The sequence below is a fragment of the Anoplolepis gracilipes genome, chromosome 5 (genome assembly GCF_047496725.1).
Source record: "Anoplolepis gracilipes chromosome 5, ASM4749672v1, whole genome shotgun sequence".
NCBI lineage: Eukaryota > Metazoa > Arthropoda > Insecta > Hymenoptera > Formicidae > Anoplolepis > Anoplolepis gracilipes.
The window spans coordinates 10845001-10868563 of NC_132974.1; the positions used below are offsets into that span (position 1 = coordinate 10845001).

At 35.6% G+C, this 23563-nt stretch overlaps 2 protein-coding genes across 16 annotated transcripts in view; both read right to left on the minus strand.

The window, feature by feature from the left end:
• The window catches only part of LOC140665530 (uncharacterized), a 12210-nt gene extending 10687 nt beyond the window's left edge, over positions 1 to 1523 (minus strand). The window contains exons 1-2 of the mRNA XM_072891734.1: positions 830 to 1523; positions 98 to 407 (exon numbers count right to left, since the gene is read on the minus strand). Coding sequence (XP_072747835.1) covers positions 98 to 407; positions 830 to 905 — 386 coding nt within the window. The 5' untranslated portion in view covers positions 906 to 1523. The remainder of the gene's footprint in view (positions 1 to 97; positions 408 to 829) is intronic.
• Positions 1524 to 2138: 615 nt separating this feature from the next.
• On the minus strand, positions 2139 to 23251 carry Err (estrogen-related receptor). Of its 15 annotated transcripts, none has more exons than XM_072891723.1 (9): positions 23094 to 23251; positions 9067 to 9207; positions 8689 to 8802; positions 8456 to 8585; positions 7980 to 8201; positions 7780 to 7899; positions 7413 to 7580; positions 7105 to 7307; positions 2139 to 6331 (listed from the first exon to the last, which is right to left on the minus strand). In XM_072891723.1, the coding sequence occupies exons 2-9, from the start codon at positions 9199 to 9201 to the stop codon at positions 5993 to 5995; spliced, it is 1431 nt and encodes a 476-aa protein (XP_072747824.1). In that variant the 5' UTR covers positions 9202 to 9207; positions 23094 to 23251; the 3' UTR covers positions 2139 to 5992. The 15 variants fall into 15 exon arrangements, with proteins under 15 accessions (XP_072747824.1, XP_072747821.1, XP_072747823.1 ...); XM_072891720.1 differs by lacking the exon at positions 23094 to 23251 and adding an exon at positions 18061 to 18347 and having other exon boundaries at positions 7780 to 7887; XM_072891722.1 differs by lacking the exon at positions 23094 to 23251 and adding an exon at positions 18061 to 18347 and having other exon boundaries at positions 7413 to 7553.
• Positions 23252 to 23563: the final 312 nt, after the last annotated feature.

Consider the following 23563-nt stretch of genomic DNA (forward strand, 5'->3'; position numbering starts at 1 on the left):
ATATATATATATATATATTATTTCAGAAAGAAAGTGACACAAATTTATTACTCGAAATTCTTACCCGCTATCGAAAGAGTCTCTTAAGAAGACTTACTTAGAATCTGTCACGTCGAATCGTTCTTCCATTTGATAATAAGCAACTATCAAAATGCGCATCAGTCTGACGAGTTTACGCTTGATAATCGACTTATCTGGCTGAGCTTCTTGAAGCAACAGCAGCCTGGACCAGTCCGACTTCAGGGTGCCAAAAGGCAAAGCGGAGATCGGACACTTGAATCCAGCGACCATCATTTTTACGGTAGGTACGTCCGTGAGATTTAATTTCGACAAATGATCCTCGATTTTGTCGATATCGAATTGAACCAGTTCGGAACAGTGATCGGAAAGACTATCGACACATCCCGCTACAAATAGAAGAAAAATTAATTACACTGCCAATTTTTCTCGTATAAATCAACTTAAATCTTAATATTATTTCTTAAAAATACAGAAAATATTGTAAAAAAAACCTCAGAAAAATGACATATTTCTAAATCTTTCGCATATAAATTCAACAGGGAAATAAATTTTTCAATTACATCATTTTTAAACTTAATTCGATAATCGCGAATTGCATCTGTTAATCAATTAATCTTTAAATATTGGCGATATTTTCGAAAAATGTATGGTTTATAATACATTTGTAGAAGAGAAATTTTGAAATGTAATATAGTAACATATAATTTTGTACGATAATATAATATCGTATATAATTAAAAATTGATATACATTCTCTTCGAAAAGGGACGCAAGAGTATAAAACGAGATATCTCTGACACATACTCACCGTTAATAAAAATAATCACCGAGCAGAGGAAGAGAGGAAAGTGCAGTAATGGGTACGACGGCACTTGTCGCGACATTTTTATGCCAACTGATGGCACGAGCGACAGATTCGCATATATTCCGTTTCGTTAAGATCGGCATTTTTTAAACACACGTTAGCACGATTGTTGAAACGCACAAACTCATACATATAAGAAAATTTTTCGCTTCTTTTTCTTGTAAAACGAGAAGCGTTGCACACTTGATCGCATGCGAGATTCGCGTGACAACATTCGGGAATGCGGAAGTCTTTTCAACACTATTATACGCAGTACGGATTTAGTATATATATCCAAAATTGTAAAGTTAATCGTTAAAATATCTAATTATCATATAAACTATATTCGAATAATTTATTTGTACGTCAAGATTAGATACTTTAACGTGCTCTCTTATTAAACTTGTTCGGTAAAAATGTCATTAATTACAACACAAAACTTTATTGAAGATCAGTGAGTATTTTACTAATTTTCAGTGAAAAAACTCACACTTTTCTTCATCTTATGTGTGTTATTGATTATGTCAGTAAGATTTCATTGAAAAATTGGCAATATATATTTGCAAGATGTGACTTTGAAAGCTTTCTCTATTTATTTTGAATTTCTATTTTTTAAGAAGAAATATGTATTAACTTTATAACATATTTAAAAGAAAAACATTGTATAATTATAGTATTCAAAAATTCAGAATTATATTCATATTTTTTTTTAGTCTTAAAATGTGATAAACTCACAAAAAATGAACGAGATTCTTGGTCGAACTCAATTATTTTTTTTTTAACAAAATATATTGTTATAAATTTATTTGTAATACTATTATAATTATTTCATAATATTATAATATGAAGACACATTTTAAAATATTATTGGAAAACCTACAATTAATTCTTACAGTGAAATTTCACTGATTTGCAATGCTATATTTATATCTGAGACCATCCAGTGATTTATTCACTACTTTTCAATGATAATATACTACTGATTCTACATATTTAAGAGAATGTATTGAGGTATATATAAAATTATTAAAATAAAGTTCACTAATATTGAAGGAGGAATGAAAGTTTGTTGTAATTTGTAATTTGTGAGATAAACTGCCAATCGCATTGAAAACTATTGTGTATATGTTGTGTGTGTGTGTATGTGAGATAAGAATATTTCAATATTACGTACGCATAATAAGATAAAAAAATTGCTCTCTTAAATCTTTATATGTTTGATTGGTTAATAAACATATATGGGCAATTAAAGGAATAATAAATAGAGACACTATTACCGAGGTAGTTCCATACAGCGTATCTTTTGTCGATTTATTTTCTGTATCTCGTTGTAAATATCGTCATCTTAATTAAACACACACACACACACACACACACACACGCACACGCACACGCACACGCACACACACACAACACACATATACAGACGCATTTTCTCTTTCTCACACAACTATTTTAATCATGAAATTCCGCGATGCGTTGCTTGCGATTATGTCGCATCGGCAACATTGATGCTACTAGTATCTTTTCGATCTCACCATTTTTTGTAGATACACCAAACTATATGTGGCTCTTTTCGTATTTGTAACGCGCACATATAAAAATTATATATAGCGAGAATCTACCAAGTGACATAATTACAAAGTAATTACATACATATTTATAATCATTGTAGAAGCACAGTACCTCTCTCTCTCTCTCTCTCTCTCTCTCTCTTTCTCTCTTTTTACAGGGGCGATTTACGTCAATGAACTTGAGGCAGTAAAGCGACGATTTATTTAAAACACGAAACTAAACGAAAAAATTAATAATTTTATATTATATTATAATTATTATAATACTATATTAATTATAAAAGACTTAAAGAGACCATGATTTTATTCCATATTGTAAACAGTTCGACGAAAATGTTTTACATAAAAAGTCGCTGGTCCAATATTTTTCGTCATATTTTATATATAAATATATATATTTATTACATAAAATATAACACCTTTTTTCAATATAAATACGCTTTTATGACGTAAATCAAAAGACCGAGAATAAACCATAGTGTGACAGAAACTGGTATAACCACATTATATAAATGATGAAGATTATCATATTCTCATTTAGATATCGGAAAAAGAGAGAAATCTCATCATATCACATCACAAAGTTTTTTCACGAAGAAATTTTCGCCACATTTTTCGAGTAAACTTTTTTATACACAACGATAAATTACACGTAGCCTTAACCAACCTCTAGCACGAGATCTCGACGATAACAAATGTCAATCTTAATCTGATCTGAAACAAGCTGAAAATTTTGAATGTCGCTTTTTAGAATGCGATCTTTATAAAGTTCGATGATTTAAAAGCACGCCTCTCTCCTACTGCAAAAATTAAAGCTTAATCGTCCTACTAATGTAATTAGCATAATGATTATAATTTTTTTATCATTTAATTCTATCTTTCTTTCTCTCTTATAATTGTCCTTTCATTTTCGTGTAACAAATAGTTGTCGTCTCTTCGCAAACTTTGTATTACACAACATACTATTCTTTCCCTTAATAAATCATTATTACTATTATTAGATATTTGACAAATATACTCGCACACACACGCGCTTAACTATTTGTATGTGTCCTAGGTTTTTGTATCGTGTTTGCTTGTCGCAACCCTGAGACTACGATTCTACCGCCACGGCGAATCGGTGTGATTATATATGTATATACAAAGAAAATGCTTGAAAAAGTATGAAACTTCATAATTCAGCAGTATACATGAAAGATCAATTGCATAAAAATACCTGACATATTTTTTCCTTTTTTTTTTTTATCTTTCTTTGATGAAGAGATGTGAAAATATGTTCTTTAATACATGTCAACGTCGTTAAAATCGCGCTGACGCGATTAGGAGGGAGAGGGTGACTTTGCGATACATATCAAATAGTAAAAGTTGCGCGATTATTGATAGCTGATCGGGAAAACTTGTTGTGACAAAAGTAGGATCATAGTTTAGTTCGAAAGACATCTCGTATAAAGAATAGAATTTTGAATAAAATCGGTGATAAAAAGTGAAAACGCAAAAATATCTAATTTTTCATTCAAATGTGAAAGGAGTTTTGAATAAGCAGAAAAAAAATGCTTGTAAGTTCTGAACGGAAGATAGGACAATCGCGTAACGTTCCATCTAAGAAAAGCAAAGGGACGATATCATCTTGTCGTTAAGAAGAAAGATGAACTGCGTATCTCGCTTTTATTGCACTCTATACCTACGATAGTAGTCTCGCGATGTAAATACCTGCACGACATGAGAATATTCGTATTCATTATCAGTGAATTTCGATTTGAGATATATCGCCATTTAATTTTAATTTCTAACAATAAGAAATTATAAATCATTAACAGAGATAAAAAATAAACAAGAATTCAATTTAAACGAATGTTTTTTTGTGGTTCATCTCATAATTTTTAATTTTAACTTAAAAATTTTTTTTACTTTACAAAAACGCGATTGATAGAATGAGTGATAGTAAACGACATCTTAAAATTTACATAAACGTGATAACCTCGCGACCATGGGTCACAATCACAAATAAAGCTCTATAAAACTTGTTAATTTTTTCACATATGGCTCTCGTTCCTCCTTTAAAAAATCTCTATCGTCGTGAAAAGCATAGGTAGCGTTATGATTGCGCGACGTTAACCCAAAGTTGATATTATGCACACAAATATATTCGCTGATTTTCGTAACAATATAATTAGTAATAACTAGATAATATATAAAGATCCCTGAATATATAATGATATTAATCGTATATTAATATAATAATAATAATAATGATCGTAATAATAATAATAAATGTGTGATCGTACAAATAATATTAATATAATTATATTATTAATAATAAATTTTTTTGCTCCTCTCTTTTTGTGTGGCACGGGCAGAGATTTTTTTTTGTTAACAACCGGTTAAATTCAACTGCTTTTAAAATCGCAGTAATATGGCAATAATCTGGCCAATCCATATTTAAGATACATTTCTGATAAAAACTCCGAATTGCGTAAAAGCAATAAGTTGCTGACTTGGGAGAACAATTCGGTCATTTTATCATCATCTTTCTTCTGCTCGCATTTTTTCTCACATGATTAATTTCGATCTTATTTATATATTGTACAAAGACGTATTCTAAGATATAATGTACAAAGATGTGTGTATTTCTACATCGCTATAACTATGGATGTTATATAATACAGCTATCACAAACATATTGATTAATGTTACTCAATTCTTTTTCACATTTAAGCTATTATAATTACAAGTGCTAACGTAAACGAGGCAATGTACATCGCATACCAAAGGAGGATCGTAATTCTCCTGCTCCCTGTCGGAATACACTGAATAAAAGAAAAAAAATAACAATGATCAAAAGAATAGCAAAATCAAAAGAAAATGCCGTTTAATAACAATAATTTTGATTATTAATTCTTAAATTCTCTCTCGAATACCAACGATATCGTTATTACAGTATACATTAAACACCCACAGTTATCTACAACTTATTCGATTTCTACGGTTCGGTGTTGTGATCATGACGATCAAACGGAGACACTTTGCTTGATATTCCCACAATAAAACCGATCACTGGTTACCGCACACGTCTATTCTAAGATGAGTACTTTGAAAAAAAGTCTTCTCGCATCTTGTACTGCATGTTTCATCATAACAGTTACATCTTTCTTTCTTTCTTTCTTTTTGTACCTGTAAATGGGGTACTCGAAAAGGAAAGTTTGAACTTACTTCAAACAAAGACTATACGCGCCTACCGTCCTGGAACGATTCGCAACTCGCGATGATCGCCGGAGATATTAGCCGAACCTCAACTTTTAACGTTCTTTCTGTACGCAAAAGAAAAAAATAAAGATTCGTGAGTCCATTAGAAAATAAAAGATATCGTAGAAAAACCGATAACTTTGTTTCTCCTACGCACTATCACTCATTATCGACACCAAAACGCTGTTGTATTCGACAACGATGTATATAATAATGATCATAATAACCATGTTAGAAATGAAGAACATCTCTAACTTTCGGTAAACAACGCGTGAACGGATGACGAGTTATCGAATTTGCAAAGCGTGTTTCATCGATTACAAACGTTCTCGAGCATCTCTTCAAACAACTTGTTCATCGGTACCTTGCCCGTTCTGTACACACTGGACCAAAATCGTCTGACAATCCCGTCGGCCTGTCTGAGACTGGGTAACACTAGGAACATATTCTGCGTGGCACGAAGAGCCTGACCTGGCCTTACCGCTGCCACACAGTCCGACAGAGAATTCAAGATAGAATCACGAAAACGGTAAAGCGCTTGTGGTTCATCGGATCTAGCATCGCTGTTCGCTAAGATCAATGCCTTCAACACATAGTACTCTTCTCGTGTTAAACCCAATCGCTGAATCCTTTCGACGATTTGAATACACTGTTTAAAGAAAGAGATCAATTCGATAAAAATCATGGCACTGACGAATAATTGTAATAATATATACAATTTGCGGCATTAATCAGTTTATTGTATCATATATTTAAGAAACTTTCTAACTTATTTTTTTAAATTAACTTAACGTATATTTTTAAGGAGTATACAGGGTGTCCGGTAATTTGTACAAAATCTCTCATGTACAGATAGAGCGGATCAAATTGAGTAAAAAAGTTCTTTACCATTTTGCAATTTTCGCAATAATTATTGAAAAATTAATTAAAAAATATCGACCAATTCGTGCCAATATATTAGCGCTCTGCGAAAAGATAGTCCGCTGTCAAGCGGTTGCTGGAAGCACCGCGAAAAAAGACGGCCCACTGTTACACGGTTACTATGCGTGCGAAACCGCGTGACAGCGAGGGTTGGTTTTTCTCGCCACGTGCTAATACTCACACGAATTGATTGATATTTTTCAATTAATTTTTCAATAATTATTCCGAAAATCACAAAACAATATAAAACTTTTTTTGCTCAGATTGATCCGCTCTATCTATACACGAAATTTTTTACGAATTACCGGACACCTTGTATAAAATATATATATAATTTTTCAAACACAAATGTATATAGCTTCAAAATATATAACTTCTATTTTTTCTTCAGCTTATTAAATTATTTTAAGTGTAACAAATTTATTTCTTGTAGTAGTTAAATAAATGGGAATATAAGATATGATAGCGTAATAAAAAAATTTTGTCACAAAAATTACGTACATGTGTGTACAGCTCCATACAGTGGCAATCACGCGCAATTCTTTCATCTAACGTAAAGTCTTGCGCAAATCTTAATCTGCCAGTATTTGGTGTGCTTCTCCACGCTAGAGTGAAAGTTAATATCTCAGCCCAAGTACTCTGAAGAAGTCGCATTTGATCGTTTAAAGCTAAACTGCTAAATCCGGGAATCTGCTTTGCCCAACCTGCAAAAGAATAAAAATTAGACATTCATCAAATATCGAAAACTTGAAGAATATGTAATCATTAGTGTATAAACACGTGCCTAGTCAAACATGGCTAATACTTACCGATTATGCCAACTAATTCTCGATCGTAAAGATCCGATAATTGTCCGAGAACCTTCTGGTCTGTCTCCTGTGTGCTGGCAATGGTAGATACTTGAAGCATGTCTGGTTCGCAAGCTGCCAAGGCTTCGACTAACTTGTTATCTGCAAAAGATGAGACACGATGTGTCTCTTTATTTAAATTGCCCTAAGGCAAGGCGTTAAAAATATCATTACTAGTTAATGTTAAACAAAATTTTACAAGTTTTCAAAGAAACAATGAGATGTAAATAAAAAATACATGAGAATCATCTACATCCAAATAAATTTGAAAAGCTAAAAAAAAGATTAATATTGTAAAAAAAAAAAACACGACTTTACAATAGCTTACTTATTGTTTCGGTAGGACCTCCTGACGCTACGTTAGCTTGAAACATTGAATAATTCAACGTTATTAGCGCCTTTCCAGGAAAGTAATCTTTGTCTCTATTCTCTCTCTCTACACAGATATCTTTCTTTAATATGATATGATAAAAACCGATGCAAAACACACATGACGGCACAAAATTGTATAAATATGGGGCAAAGTACCTTCTAGTGTGGCGCTCTTGACTGGTGTGTAAGGATCTGCGGATCTTCTGTACTTTTGTCGACCGCCTCTAACGCGATCCAGTCGCACGCCTTCCTTCAGCATTCCTTGCCGTAAACATTTCTGAAATCTACATGCCTGACATGCCTTCCGCCTCCGTTTGTTTATCTCGCACTCGCCGTTCGCCGGACAAGTGTACTCGATGTTTCCTGTAAAATTACTGGCTATTTTATCGTAATATACGCGGTTCTGCTCCAGATAGCACCAACCAAGTTTTCAAATGTCACAATGCTATGCGTCCACAAACTTGAAGTCCAAATATAACGTATTATATATATATATATATATATATATATATATATATATATATATATATATTCAAATTATATCACGATCGAAAATGCACCTAGTAAGTCCTTGGTGCTATCTGGACGAATTATTGCAGCTTGTTACGGAAATCGATACGAAGCCCACTTACCTTGTATAGTTCTCTTGAAGAAAGCCTTGCACGCTTCGCACGAGGCAACTCCGTAGTGAAAACCGCTCGCGACGTCGCCGCAGACAAGGCAGAGTCTCCTGGGTATCATGTCCTCTTCTTTAACGCCGTCCTACAAAAACGAAAACAATTCTTTACAGCGGTTCAAATATATAAATCATCCTTAATGTAAACTCGCGCTATTGGAGACACATTTTCAAGACGCTATCACACACCTCTGGAGTACCTAACGGCTGCGTCGTCGAAGAACAATGATGCATCTCTGGACTCTCGGGGCTGCCGCTGCTACCGCCATAATCCGGCGGAATATCCAATTTTGTGCATAGAGACTGAAAAAAATAGATATATACATAGAAATAAATATATGCATAATTGAAGTATTAATCGATATATAAAGTACTAAAAGAAAGTTTTCAAATTTTCAAAAAACCCCCATGCGTTCTTTCCTTTCAAAGAAAGGGGTACTGGTCTTTGACGTTAAATTAAATAGAGTATCAGCGAAATATGATTAATATTAACGCGATAATAACAGTGGATAAACCTAAATCTAAATACGAGGAAGAGAAATGGAGTTCTCTTAACAATTTCAATACCTCCTGATGCTGGAGAGTCGTGGTTGGTGAGCATACTTGATAATTTTGCGTAGGCGTCGTTGGGTTATCGATTTCCTGCTTGATGTTGGGCATCGTCCTGTTATTCCCGATCATGCTTTCCGTGTCAGACATCATACAGACCTGTCACAAGATAAAAGAGAAACAATGTAATCTCTGAAGCATCGAGATAGCGTATCATTATCTTTACGATCATCTATTAATGCTGCGACGATTGTAAAAATGCGAGGAGACGGCGATTCTTTTGAATGTAAAAATAAAAGAGCCGCCGTCTATAGTCTCAGTCGAGATTGCACTTTTTTGCGCCAGCTATATTTAAGTACGGCCAACGCCTTGAGCATTTTTAGAATTGACTTCGGAGAATTCGTGATATATCAATGCGTTCTCCCGCGAAGATCGCACATATTTTCCTCTATGCGGATCAACAACATACTATACGCGCTCTTCTTCCGGTCAAATATACAAAAGCGGAAAATCCAGATCCATTAGAAAATGTAAAAGGAGCCTTTGTAAATCTCTGCGTGCGTTACGAACTGCAATGTTAAGCACTGCAATCCTGCACGAGCACAGGATACTCGAAGCGTACACGTTGCTGACTTGATGATAACTTTAGCCGGTGTTGAAAATATCAGTGAAACTTTGCTTGAAAATATAAACTGACTTCCGTCTTCGTTTATTTTTTTGAATATATGTTTTAAAAATTCTCCAACTTTTACCTACATGACAGCCCTTTAATTTCAAAAAATAAAATATATATTAAAAATGTTCTAATCATAAATAATTAAAAGAAATATCATAATATCAATAATATAATCAAATATTTATTAATAATATAAGTACATATTTACATTAGATTTATATTAGATTTGTAAGACTAGTTTGTAGAAATTAGAAACTGATGTGTGAAAGAAATTTTAAATGACATTATGAAATATTTTTCAGAGATAGAAAGAAATATAACAAAAATATTTATTGGAAGATTAATTTCTTACAAACGTATTAAATTAAAAAGTCATAAAATTTCGCGTAAGCGGCACGCGCATTAATATGATGTAACAATTAAAATTTAACAACGACATCACTTGGCAACGCTGGATTAATACGAATAGATTAGCTGCGCCCTAAATTAGGGCGTCGGCGAACAAAGTAACGGTGAAAGGATTGCGTAAGTCCCCCCTCTCTCCCTTTCAAACCGCTCTGTTCGGTATCGTGTGTCGTGTGCCAGCGGGAAGGCGAGACTCAGACGGAGGAAAGGACGGAGGAACATCTAGTCGACCTTGAACTTGATTTTTTTCAGTTGCGAAGTCGCGCCTTCGCATTCTCCGGCCTCGATCAGCATATCAATGCTGATCGAATCGGTGAGATCAGACATCGCGTGAGTCAGATCCTTTCACAACTCGATCGGAATTTCACCCACTGAAATCAATCAACTTTTGATTTGTAATCCCACCGATCCAATTACGAGTAATTGTCACGAAACCAAGTAAGCCTTTGAGATAGATCGCACGAGTCGAGGAGGCTATACAGAACTCTCTCACAGGTCTATTGAGAATATTGTCTGAATGATGCGAATTGTTTGATATCATTCGCGTTTGGTGCTTCCGTTCTCTAAATCAAAGCTTCTTTTCCTCATATCAATATAGGCCAAGACCGATCTTGGACTACCTGCCTTTTACTTTGAATACAAACCGCTGGAGAAAGAAAGACCTAGAGACTTGGTGTACAACCGGTCCTTTCGAGCATTTGTTACAATATTCTAGCGGGACAGGTTGCGCATACAAAAGAGGAGAGAAGGGTTGCATAAGTGTCCCCCTCCCCCTCCCCTTCCCCCTCCCCCTGTCCCGATTCGATCCACGTTCGATTGAGAGCTTGAAAGGCGACCACGAGGAAAAGAGAAAGAGAGAGAGAAAGAGACATCTCGGAGCGTCTCGCCGGCCTTGAACTTGACTTTTTCTGCGGGAGAGCGAGAAGCTGCCGCGTTCGCGAAGGCCGCGGAGCCACGCCATCGCAATTTTAGATGCCGAGCACAGACGGAAACGGCCGACAACGTCGGCCTTGGGCCTCTCAATCTCGTTTTATCTCGCTTTATCTCCTCCTCTGTCCTACCTTGCTGCCTATACGTCCGCGACTACTCGTTGTTGCACTGCGCGCCGACGCGACGTGACACACAATCCCGATGCTAATTATCACAACACTACCTTCCCGAAGTTAGTATCCCACTTTTAAAATTTTCAGACATCATTGGAAGAATTCTGTTTCTTTCCTCTTCCCTCTTTTTCTGGGAATTCTAGAGTTTCGCTCATTAAAAAATTGTCTAAAGATGAAAGAGTGGCAGTTTTATCTCAATGAAATAACGCGCCTCGCGAGACTTTTATCAAAAAATATTATGATTCAGATCGATTTAGATTGAAAAAAGATATTATCGATTCGTTCTCTCTGTGTCTCTCTCTCTCTCTCTCTCTCTCTCTCTCTTTTCGTATAATAAAACAATGAGATTCATATCTTTTATATCAGATTCTTACATTTTTTTTTGCATTTAATCGTTAAACTTCCTTTCTGAAATTTATCGGGAATTTTAATTCGATCAATAATATTTAGAAATAATACTCTAATTTTACAGAAATTATTACATAAGCGAAAAAAAGCTTTCTATGGCACGAATAAAAATAGATATTTTTCATAAGTGTGCAGGGACCATAATTTCAATATAACAATTATCGATTGAAAAGGGAAAATTAATTGAAGATTTAGTTGCAATTACAGAGTGAATGAGAAAGTCGCACTGAAAATCCTAATCACTCGCTGGAGCAATATTGGATCATGTGACGTCAGAAGAAAAATCGTATAATTTTTCTAATTATACGCTTGAAAAAAATACATTAGTTTCTTCGCACATGTCTACGGCTTGTACGTGCGAATAAATATTTTTTAAAATTTTTTCTCGCAAAAAATATATAATGGAACACCTGATTTTTCAAAGATCTTGTTAGATCTTGTTTTATACTTGATTTATACTTGTTTTATACGCTATTATTTGTACATCAACTCCATCATCAATTACGATGAGCAAAGACAACCGATTACAAAACTTGCTGATGTATGAACAAACAGTACCGTCGGACGATTGAACGAGGTAAGAGCATATAATATCGTCTATACTGCACTAATTAAGATACGCCGCGATTAACATCGGTCAATAAACAGCTCCCTATCTGTTGCCAGGTGCGATATCGGTCGATAGTGCATGATTCGCATAACTGTCGCATAATGTCTGAACTCTTCCTACCGAGCGTTTACTTTCATTGAATCATCAAGACCAACAGCAGATTTGCGTTGCATAACAAATGTAACAGCAAAAATTTTCAGGAGCAAAGTCTTTTAATTATTTATCGTCAACTCTATCATCTCGTAGACACTATGAAAGGCAGTCTAGTCACTTTGTTCAAGTTGGTATAATTAATATTTTTAGGAAACGATTTAATTTTTTTAAATCTCTTGAAAAAAAAAGATTGGCTTTTTTGTCAATTTTATTTTACTACGGTAACAAAAATAATCAGTAGATGTACAATCGATTATTTAATATCTCGCAACAAGTCGACAATGTTATCTATAAATTATTATAATTGTCTGTCCATGCGGTTGGAATATCGTGAGCGTATGTATGTACGTGGGCGGTTACGGAATTAGAACATAAAAAGAACAAATCGATCCCTCGAGGATGAAGACCCTGGGTCGCGGTCAAGGCTGGAACCTTGGCGGGAGTTACGCTCCGATTTCGCATCGATCTTATCCAATAAAAATAGCGCGATAACACGGCCGCAGTAATCTTGGTATTAAAACAGCAGCGAGAATAACCCCTATGCTCTGAATATATTCAATGTGGATATTGACTCCCGTCAAACTAAGCGCCATAAAGTTCCTTAGAGTTTGAAATTTTTCAAAATCAACAAATCGTAAGAGATAGAAAGAGAGAGAATCGCGGCAACAATCCAAATCGAATACAGTCGGACCTCTTATCCTATGACAAAAAAATCCTCTCTTGCTACGATCGCGAAAGGGGAATTATATCCCCACTCTCAAATTTTTGTCGTAGGATCAGAGGTTTAAGGGGAAGATTCCGGACCGAAAATATCGTAGGATAAGAGGTCCGACTGTACAACCAGATTTAGCAGTTCGTTACACTTTTCGCTTTCTAGCAAATATAATATATATTATAATTTCGCTTACGATAAATATACGAAGGAACAAAATATATTTAATTCTGAAAACGAAGTGTTTTGCGTTAAGCTCTCGAATCTAACTGTATAAAAAAAATTGTTCATTAAAAAATATAAAAGAAAATATTAATACGCATATAAAGTTTAATTTTTTATATTTCTTTTACTATTATATTAATTATTATTACAAGACAATTATTATTATTATTATTATTGATTGTACATCAAGGCTCCTTTAGCCATTAAATTCCATCGATATAAACGTGCGAACGTGTTTATCAATGAAGTCCAGGAGAAATCGAATCTACGGATACTAGACAGATCAGTCGGTAGATAGGCTTTCCGATCAACGAGTGACGGAATGGCTCTATACCGAAGCGTATCTTGCTGGTGGGGAACGATAATGATCATTCTCTTGGAGAGCAAAATGTTTGGAGGGGAGTCAAGTTTAAGGCCACGAGACGTCGATGACGTCATCTCAAAGAGAAAAAAGAAAAAGAGGGAAATAGAGCCGTGCGAATCCTAACCTTGGACAATATACGAAATAATCAGTGGACAAGTACATATGTTCGACTTCGAAACAATCAACAAGATTATCGAACACGTAAAAGTGTAATCTACTGACCAATTAATTTTAAATTTTAAATTTTGTAAATTAATTGATCTCCGCGCTGACTAATTTGTTAAAAACATGTGAGAGAAAGCAGTTACTCATCCCGCAAGCTTGTGTTTACGTAATAGAAGAAGAAGAAAAATGTTACGTATATTAGATGAGGAATGTATCTATTTTAAGTCGTAATTTTCTTATAACTTGTCAATAAAAAATTTTCCGGTTTATATATATATATATATATATATATATATATATATATATGTCCATCGGAATTTTTTGCTCACTCGACCTTATACTTACATCGATATACCGCGAGGAATTGGCCACGCATGCTCTATGGACGCGAACACCCTGTATATACTTATTTCTATTTGAATAGATGCAAAGTCCTTTTTTTATAACACACGCTCCCTCTCCGGTCATAATTAATTCCTGAACGATCAAGTGGGGAAATGGCGGTTTTGTGTCTCGGTACGTAATTTCTTTTAGCTGGACGGATGAATGCATCGGCGCGTCAGTGATCGCTGCCGATCGCGGGGCACGTGTAGTAGCAGCGACCTTCACATTGCTACTCTATCACGACCACGACCACGTTCCGCTTCCTACCCGCGGCTTGTTTATGCGCAACTAACGATGTGTCGTAATGCCTTTTTTCAATAATCGGAAGAAGAAAGAATTCGCGCGAGCGTTCTGACCCTCTTTTACGCGTCCGCGCGCGAGATTGTTCACCATGGTTTCTCAAATTATTGCCCTGTGTAATTGTTGCTAGATTAACGCGTAAAAAATTCATTGCATTCGTCAAATGAGGTCGCAAACTAAATTGTCCGAGTTCAAGAAGCAACTATTTTATGAGTCGAAATAATCAATCTTGGCTTCGGTTTCATTTTTGTTTTAAAAGAGCCGTAACTTGATTTAAATTGAAATAGAAAAATCTTCTCGTTCCGAATAATATTTCTCATATTTCATTTATAAAAACATTAATAAAATAAATTGAACAACCGTAATGTTGACATACAATATCTTTGGATAAAGTTTTGCGAATAAATTGCGAAGGTTTCGCAAAGTCTTGAAAAATATGTTACATTATCGATATAATGTTGCGTCGACATAAATGCACATATATTTTCGTTATCATACGTTAGTTGATCCCGCACGCGCATGAGGCGGTAAGGCAGTTTATAAATTTTACATTACGCGAAATATCGCCGATTCATGAGAAGCCAGAAAAAATCGAGAAAAAAAATCGAAAAACCGAAAATATTCAATGATGCAACGCTCTTGCAATGAATAATTTTCTCTCACACAATTTCCACCGCGACCGGCATGATTTTATTTTTGTTCAAGTCGATTTAATAATTTAATATCGGCCTGCTACTTAAAATGAATGAATATTGTTAATATCGTTTAGAAAGATTCGTATCAATTTCAAAATTATTAACAATAGTGTGTAAGGAATTGCGAATCTATCGCGTTTTCTTTCGAATTAAAAGACAGTTTCATCTTTTCAATTTTTTTTTTTTAGTCCAGATTATTACTTCAGTAAATTTATAATAGTAAATGAATAAATGCAAAACATAGACGCACGTTTTTCTCTTTCCCTCCTTTTTTTCTCACTCATGTTAGCGCTATATTGCTGCGAGAATCTCAATCACGTGTTCATATTCCAAATATACGATCGTCAGTATAAATTCCTCGTTAACCCCTTGTCAATTTGGCCGAGCAACGCGACGAGACGAATAATATCCATCTCGTTATAGGCTTGTTATCGCTACTGAAAATATTGAAATCGACAGAGAGTTCAAGTACGCGCCTGAAGATTAGGCTAGGCATCGTATAAAGCATCGACGAAACGCTAAACAATATCGATGATAGTGTAAACGGCAATATATTCCACGCTCTTCGTGACGTCTCACGCACATGGAATTGCGTAAGGATCACGACGGGCGTGGGTGTGCGCGCGAGTGTGTGCAAGGACACGAAGCGCATCTCGTTACTAGTATATCATACATTATAAAGAAGAATTACATGTCGCGGAAATGATTGTCCAAAGTCTCATACAACTCGCAAAGAAAATACTATCGGACAATAATGTCGAAAATATAAACGATACCGCTTCTTTCCAGACACAAGCACTAGAAATAGACATGAATAATTTCGCATGTGCGCAATAGTCATCAGCTGATTATGAAAGCAAAGCTGATTTATACAGTTATTGCGCACATTATCGTGATCTGAGAAGGTATAAAAAAGTTATTCCCATTCTGACTCCAAAAAAACTCTAGAAAATTTCTAGAAAGAACGTTTGAACAGCCAAAGACTTTGTATTCTTATAATTTTGTATATTTTTTAACATTGTGTAGAGACTAATAAAACTCGAAATAGTCACAAGATGAAGTATTATTTATTTTTAAAAACGGATCAATCAAAAAATTTTATCGAAAAATACATAACTGGTGGATTCTCGATGTCTTCGACTCTTCATAGTTTTCAAGCATGACAATTTCATGCGGGAAGTGTTGAAAAGACAAAGGAAATTCCGTTTTACAAAGTACTTATGCAATAATTGAAAAGAGGATGTAAAGTCCTTTTATTCAATAGCTAATGACTCGGAAGTTTTATCGACATTTTAAAGGAAGAGCTCTTATTTCAAAGCGTTCTTCCCTTCTCTCCGAATCCCTAGTTAAACAGACATCGAACAGTTTTATAAAGAGAATACACAAATACTTGTCTACACAAATAACAGCGAAATAAAACGTAAGGAAAAAAGTAGAGTGTTGTCAATATTCATAAAACTTGGCGCACTCACGCGCGCAAGCATTCGCAATTGATCTAGATGACATCGAACATTTTTTTGTAGACTATCTCTTCTCTTATCGTCCGAAAAGAATTACGTTTACCAGCAGCTTTCTTTATCGCGAGATTCTTGCACGTATCATTACATCACGCGTGATTCGTATGCGGTAAATATGAGAAGGCTTTCCTTCTCTCTCTCTCTCTTTCTCGGAAGAGGAAGAGGGAGAAAAATCATCCTTCTTTGCTAGAAACTTTTCGGCCGATTTCGCGAATCGACTCTTCATCGTAAAAACATAAATTATTATTCTCGATAGTTTGCCATTTAACCGTAATCGTGCTGACCGATATCCCGCCAATGGAACGCGCAATCGAGCAGACAAAGAAGCAACACAAAAGCAAATGCAAAAAAAAGGCTAGCTACTAAACTCGTCGAGGTATAATACAACCGCACGCTCGTGCGTGCGTGTGCGTGTGCGTGTACGTGTATGTGTATGTGTAAACGAGGGAGCCCGCGATCACAACAAACAATTTTTTTCCCCTCCGATGTTTTCGGAACCCTGTGCTCGCCATACAAAAGATTTTGATTATCCTCGATCCGGCGGACGAAAATTTCGCGTCTTAATAAAATTCGCGCGATATATAATCCTGATTACTCCGATTTTTTTTTTCAAAACGGCGAACGAGGGGACAGTGACATTTCTCGTTGTCAGAAAATTCCCAGGAGATCCCCGACGAATCAGCGAGTGCGAAGAAATTAGTCGGCGAGACGCGTTAGATAAATTATCTAACGACCCGACACTCATGTTGTAACGTAACGACTCACTCGTTCGCAAAATAGACAAACAACTCGGGCAGATTTTTATAAGTAATACATTTGAAATTTATTTAAAAATAATGTGTTAACGTATATATATAATTTATTATTGTTTACAATTTTTACCAACCATCGAAATCTATATCGGTTTGCGCGATCCTATCATAGAGCGAACAAAAAACCACTTTACGCGTGTATAAAAAAACCATTACAGAATCATCGTCAAACTTCACATTCGATATAATCGTCATTTTACGATCTTATTGTTAGAAGTTCCGAGAGCGAAATCTGTCGATCATATAAACATCGATCTGCAAACTTTTCAAAGCAAAATAATGAAACATTTTTTTTTTTAACACAAACTTATGACAGAATCACACTAATCGAATCGAATCAAATTGAAAGATTAGACTTAAAGAGCAGAAGGCAATCGCGCGCATCGAGTAAACAAAGCCACAAATCGCGCGCACATCAGCAGAATGAAAGAAAAGAAAAAGAGAAAGAGACATGTGTCCTGGATGAGACACATACGACATTACCACATCGTACATCCACGCGTCCATGGCCTCGTCCTCGTCCCACGGCAACACCGAAAAAAAAAAATACGTCACCTCCGCTTTCAGTCGGAATCGGACGCGATACTCGGCCAGCTTCCGGGTGGAAAGCTCTATTCCAGTAAAGATCCCTTAGATCCTACGAATCTAACAGAATCCTCTCAACGTCACGAACGCGAGAGCGAGCGCGCCGCTCGCGCGATGCAAGGATCCACCACCACTGCCACACGAACGATGTTGACGGCACCGCGCGCCGTACGCGACTGATCGAAGGCGCTAAACATTGGCGCGTTAAGCGAATCCGCGGTGATGCACGGAGGACCCCTGACGCGACGCGAGACGGAGCCCCGACGACCCCCGCGCGCGCAGCTACGTCGTGTACGTCGATGCGACGTACGTACGTCAGGCCCAATTTTGTCGCAGATCTCGCGTCATCTCTGTGTCGGCAAATTAAAAAATGAAATGTAGATTTTATTGTTGGCTATGCTTGCTCCTTGTTTAAAATGACCAGATTGGGAATTTATCTAGTATTCTTGAAAATGGTCACGTATTTAGATTGATTGAAGAATGAGAGGGATTGTAAAAGATATTTTGTGACGATAATAAGTGACATATTAGTGTCAAAGAATATTCAAAATTATTCTTTTTTATACTAATAAAGCAATAATTTTGTTCATACAATAAACCTTTATACGAGCAATTAATAATATATGTTGCATTGTAAATACCTATAAAATACTGTATTAAATAATGTATTAATAATATAATAAAATAATATATATATAATAATTATGATATATTATATTTTATTTTTTATATAATACCAGAAAAAGTTTCAAAGACATGTGTAAAAATACTTTTATCATATTACTTGCTCTACATTTTCTTTGCACTTTCTTTAGATACAGAGTATACACAATAACGATATTATGCATTATGTAAAGTAACGATGGCTCTTAATCTGAAATAACATCTATCATACAATTGCATCGTGTTAGGCAACGCGTCGAGGTATTTTCACTTTTTATCACATTTATCGCCGATAAAAACGACGCGACTGTCTCGATTTAAGACAGATGTTCCTGTGCTCCTTTTTTTTTTTTTTTTTTTTTTAAACGTCGCGTGTAATGTCATTTTGGATAAAAATCATGGTCACGGGCAATCGGTCATTAACATTACGGCTCTCGTATCACCTTGATATGGCGCGAGCTTTATCATGCCAACTTGAAACGACTTTTCGTATATTTACGCGTACGCTGATTTATATCCTCTCTCTTTCCCTCTTTCTCTCTCATCGCCGCATCAAGCTCCACCCTTTCCGAGAAGCGAGGAAGCGCCAGACGTCCATAAAATATTTTCATAGACTTGGACAAATATTTTGGTATACATATATATATTACGACCGCGTAATTTTCTCATAACGTTCTAAAATTATTGTAAACAAAATATTTATCTCATTTTCTTCTCGATTAATTAATAAATTAAAGCATCGTCCTCAATGTAATATCGTATACAATTTTAAGAAAACTTTTTTCTTTCCGATTAGAATTTCTTCCTTCATTTTCGACTCCTCGATACAATCGCAAAATCCCCGGGTGTATAGCTTTTTCCAAAACCTCAGACATCCCGCGCGTGTAACCGAGCGTTGCGCCGAACGACATTTACGTGCGAGTGAATTGAATTTTCCCTCGCGACGGTGAGAGAGGTAGATCGATCGAGCGAGCGGGACGAAACACTCCCATCATCATCCCGTCGTCGCGTCGGGTCGCGTCTACCGCTATGAGAGAGGATCGTTCGGATCCGGGCGATCCCCTGTACGGCTCGATACGCTCCTGGAGCAGTTCAGACGCGCCAATGTGTGTATATATCACGGTGATAGGTGAGTGGGTGAGTGGGCGGCGGGGGCGGCGACGGCGGCCGCGACGCAGGGAGAGAGGCGGGGGGGGAGGGGGGAGCCGTCGGTGGCCTTGAACTTGACTGCCGCCGCCACCGCCGTTTTTTGCGCACACAGCCGTTGCGTCGCCCGCCCGAAACGGCCCCACCAGCGTAGACATCATCGTGGACCTCTCGCGCCCCCCCGAGTCCCTAAACCCGACGATGGCGACGGGATGAAAGCCCTTTCTCACATTCGCGAATCGCTCATTCTAGGATAAGGGCCCGTAAAAACGGCCGAAAGTTAAACAGGTGTCTTTAAGGAAAGTTTCCTTTCAATTACAACTTTGGCGATTGACAAGATTTATAAAAATTACAAAAAAAGAAAAAAAAAAAAAAAAAAATTGGGCTACTAAAGTTTGAAATTTCTACTCCCGTGACCTTTTCCTCTTAAGAAGAAAAAAATCTCTTATTTTGCATACTTTTTTTATCGTTCCTTTAGATTTATTTCTCTATTCAAGGCAATTAAAATTGACTTTTGTCCTAGATTATACCCCTGATTTTAATCGTATAATTTGACGTTTATTCACACCGTTCGTATCGATCGAACGGGTCAATGTTCGCCACTTTTTTTTTCATCTTAACCTTTAAATTGAAGCGGAGTCTACTGAACCCTATGCTGCAAAAAAACTCTTAATAATTCCTTAATTCGATATATCAAATTTTTTCTGTAACAGAACTGAGATAAAATATATAAAATATGTTGGTAAAATTCACTTTTCGATTATCTTATTTCACTTGTCTACACCGACATATAACCCATGATAAAAATCAATGTATATAAAAAAATTATATGTGATTCTCTCTCTCTCTCTCTCTCTCTCTCTCTCTCTCTCTCTCTCTCTCTCTCTCTCTCTCTCTCTCTCTCTCTCTCTCTCTCTAGTCTATTAATATGAAATAATTTGAAATTTGAACACGACATTTGACATTTATAATTTTTCTTTAAATCTGGGAATCGTAAGAGTTTTAATTCATCCGTATTTATTATAGTATAAAGTTAAATTTGATATTAGATTTTATATTAAATTTGAAATTTGCAATCAACAAATCTTATTATAAGACACAAATTCCTAATTCGTATTTATAATATACTTCTCGCGAGAGACACTCGGTTAAATTGACATCAGAAAGGGGGGAACGATCTCTGCGTGTCCGTTTCGAAAATTTATCGACGAAAAAAGAAAATAACGGAGTCGCTGCCAGTGGCAACATCGTTCAATGTATCCTGTGTACGTATACGAGCGACGGTAGGGTTGAGGTAGGTAGGTAGGTAGACTGTGCGAACCAGATCGATATAGCACTCTCGCTTTCTCGCATTCTCGCATATACAATGATTCTCGCGCACGTGTCTGCGTGTTTGCGAAATGGGGACTGTGAAACCGTAATGCAATCTCCGTAAGTTCAACTTTCGACGCCAAAGACAATCTTATGCCAATCGTCCATCGAATCTCAGCGAGTTTACATCCGGCTTTTCAATCCTCAAAATAATGTATATTGTAAAATTTACTTCTTCATCTAGAAAAGCGTTTTCAAGGTAAAAAAAAAAATTCATGTTTTTGTACCATAAAATCCAATGTAACTGCAGCGATTGGAAGAATTACTATAAGAGCTAAAGATCTATTACAACTTAATGCAAATCCATCTCGATTGTTTATAAAATAATCGTATCTTCTTTTGAAAAATTGCATTTAAATGTAAAAATTCTAGAAAAGAAAATATGGAGAAATAAAATGTACAGAATTTTGTAAAATACATATAATTTTAGCAAACTTATATCCGGCTTTTCAATCCTTGAAACAACGCATATTATTTCTTGAGAACATTTTCTCTAGAGAAACATTTTCAAAAAAAATTCATGTTTTTGTAACATTATAAAATCCAATATAACTGCAGTAATTTAAAAAATTATAAGAGATAAAAATTAAAATGTATTACAGCTTAATGCGATTCCACTACGACGGTCTCTTCAAAATAATCGTATTTTCTTTTGAAAAAATATATATAAATGTAAAAATCCTAAAGAGAAAAAAATATGAAATATGAAGAGATAAAATATACAGATTTTTGTATAAAATACATATATAATTTCAACGAGCTTATATCCGGCTTTTCAATTCTCCAAACCACGCATAATAATTTATTTCTTAATCTAAAGAACTATTTTTAAAAAATTCATGTTTTTTGTAATATAAAATCCAATACAATTACAACAATCGAAAAAATATTATAAAAGATAAAGAGTAGGATCTATTAGAACATACTATGGTTCTACCATGATTGTTTCAACAATAATCATATTTTCTTTGGAATAATTATATTTAAACGTAAAAAAAATATGAGGAGAAACAAAATATACAGGTTTTTGTAAAAAACATATACTTGCCAGAGTTAAATAAATACGTGCATTGTCGCCTCACATCGAGAAATATCCGTCGATAATGAAGATATTTGCGCGGAAAGTTTCAGTCGATATTAGCTAGGATCGCGTACGTAACGATGCGAGAGCATCAGGCTGGTACTACCAGCTGATATGTAATCAGCGGCAGCCGATGCACTTGCACATGTAACGCCTCTACATAATCGTTTCGTAATGCATCGTTGCTATGGAAATCTCGCCGATGATACTCGACAAGGCGAAATATCGCAATGCGTCTTTGACAGATTGCGGAAAGGAATGTCCAAAAAAAAAAAAAAAAAAAAAAAAAAAAAAAAAAAAGAGGGGAGAGAAATTTTATCACGATTTCGCGAAAATATTTCGCACGATGGCATGCACATCGCATGGATTCGACCGAGTCTGCTAATCGACAATTGACTTGGAAGCGAGAGATCAAGGCTGCCGCGATACATATGATTATTCTACGACGCGAGGAAGAGATGTGACAGACGAATGCAAAAAAAAAAAAAAAGACGCGTACGTGTAGAGTAGTCGCTGAAGTATAGATACAGTACAAAATATAAACGAGTTCGCAACAAAGATGGCGGTCAGAGATTTGGCAAAATCAACGATATATTGGTTGTCGCACGAAATTAATTCTAGGTTTCCAAAGTACACACGCGAGAGCGTATCATTGATTATGTTTACTCACTTTTGTTGGGAGAAGGGGAGAGAGATGGTTTACCAGGTCGATCGCAATTTTCTCATCGCGAATTGCTTCTAGTTGCTCGTAGCACGACAAAAATGTTGATGTAATGGCCGATTTTATGGACCACCAGCGGTAGAAAACTCCGGGAGAAACTGCGGGGGCAGCAGCATCGAGCGCGTGGTGCCATCGAACGTGCACAAAAGGAATTAAAAGCGTAAAATTCAACAGCGACGGTCTCTATCGGTGATATCAGGATACGATGGTTCTATTCAAAAATATAAAATGCAATGAATTTTTCTTTAGCGAAAATTATGTAGTCTGCATCAGACTATACATTAGAGATTAAAATTAAAATTTGACCGATTAGAAAAAAATATTTAAGTTCTTTTACTTTGATTAATAAAATTCCAATCTTTAATGTTTAGTATAATACATACTTTCCTTTATAATCTTATTTGCAATAATTAAAAATC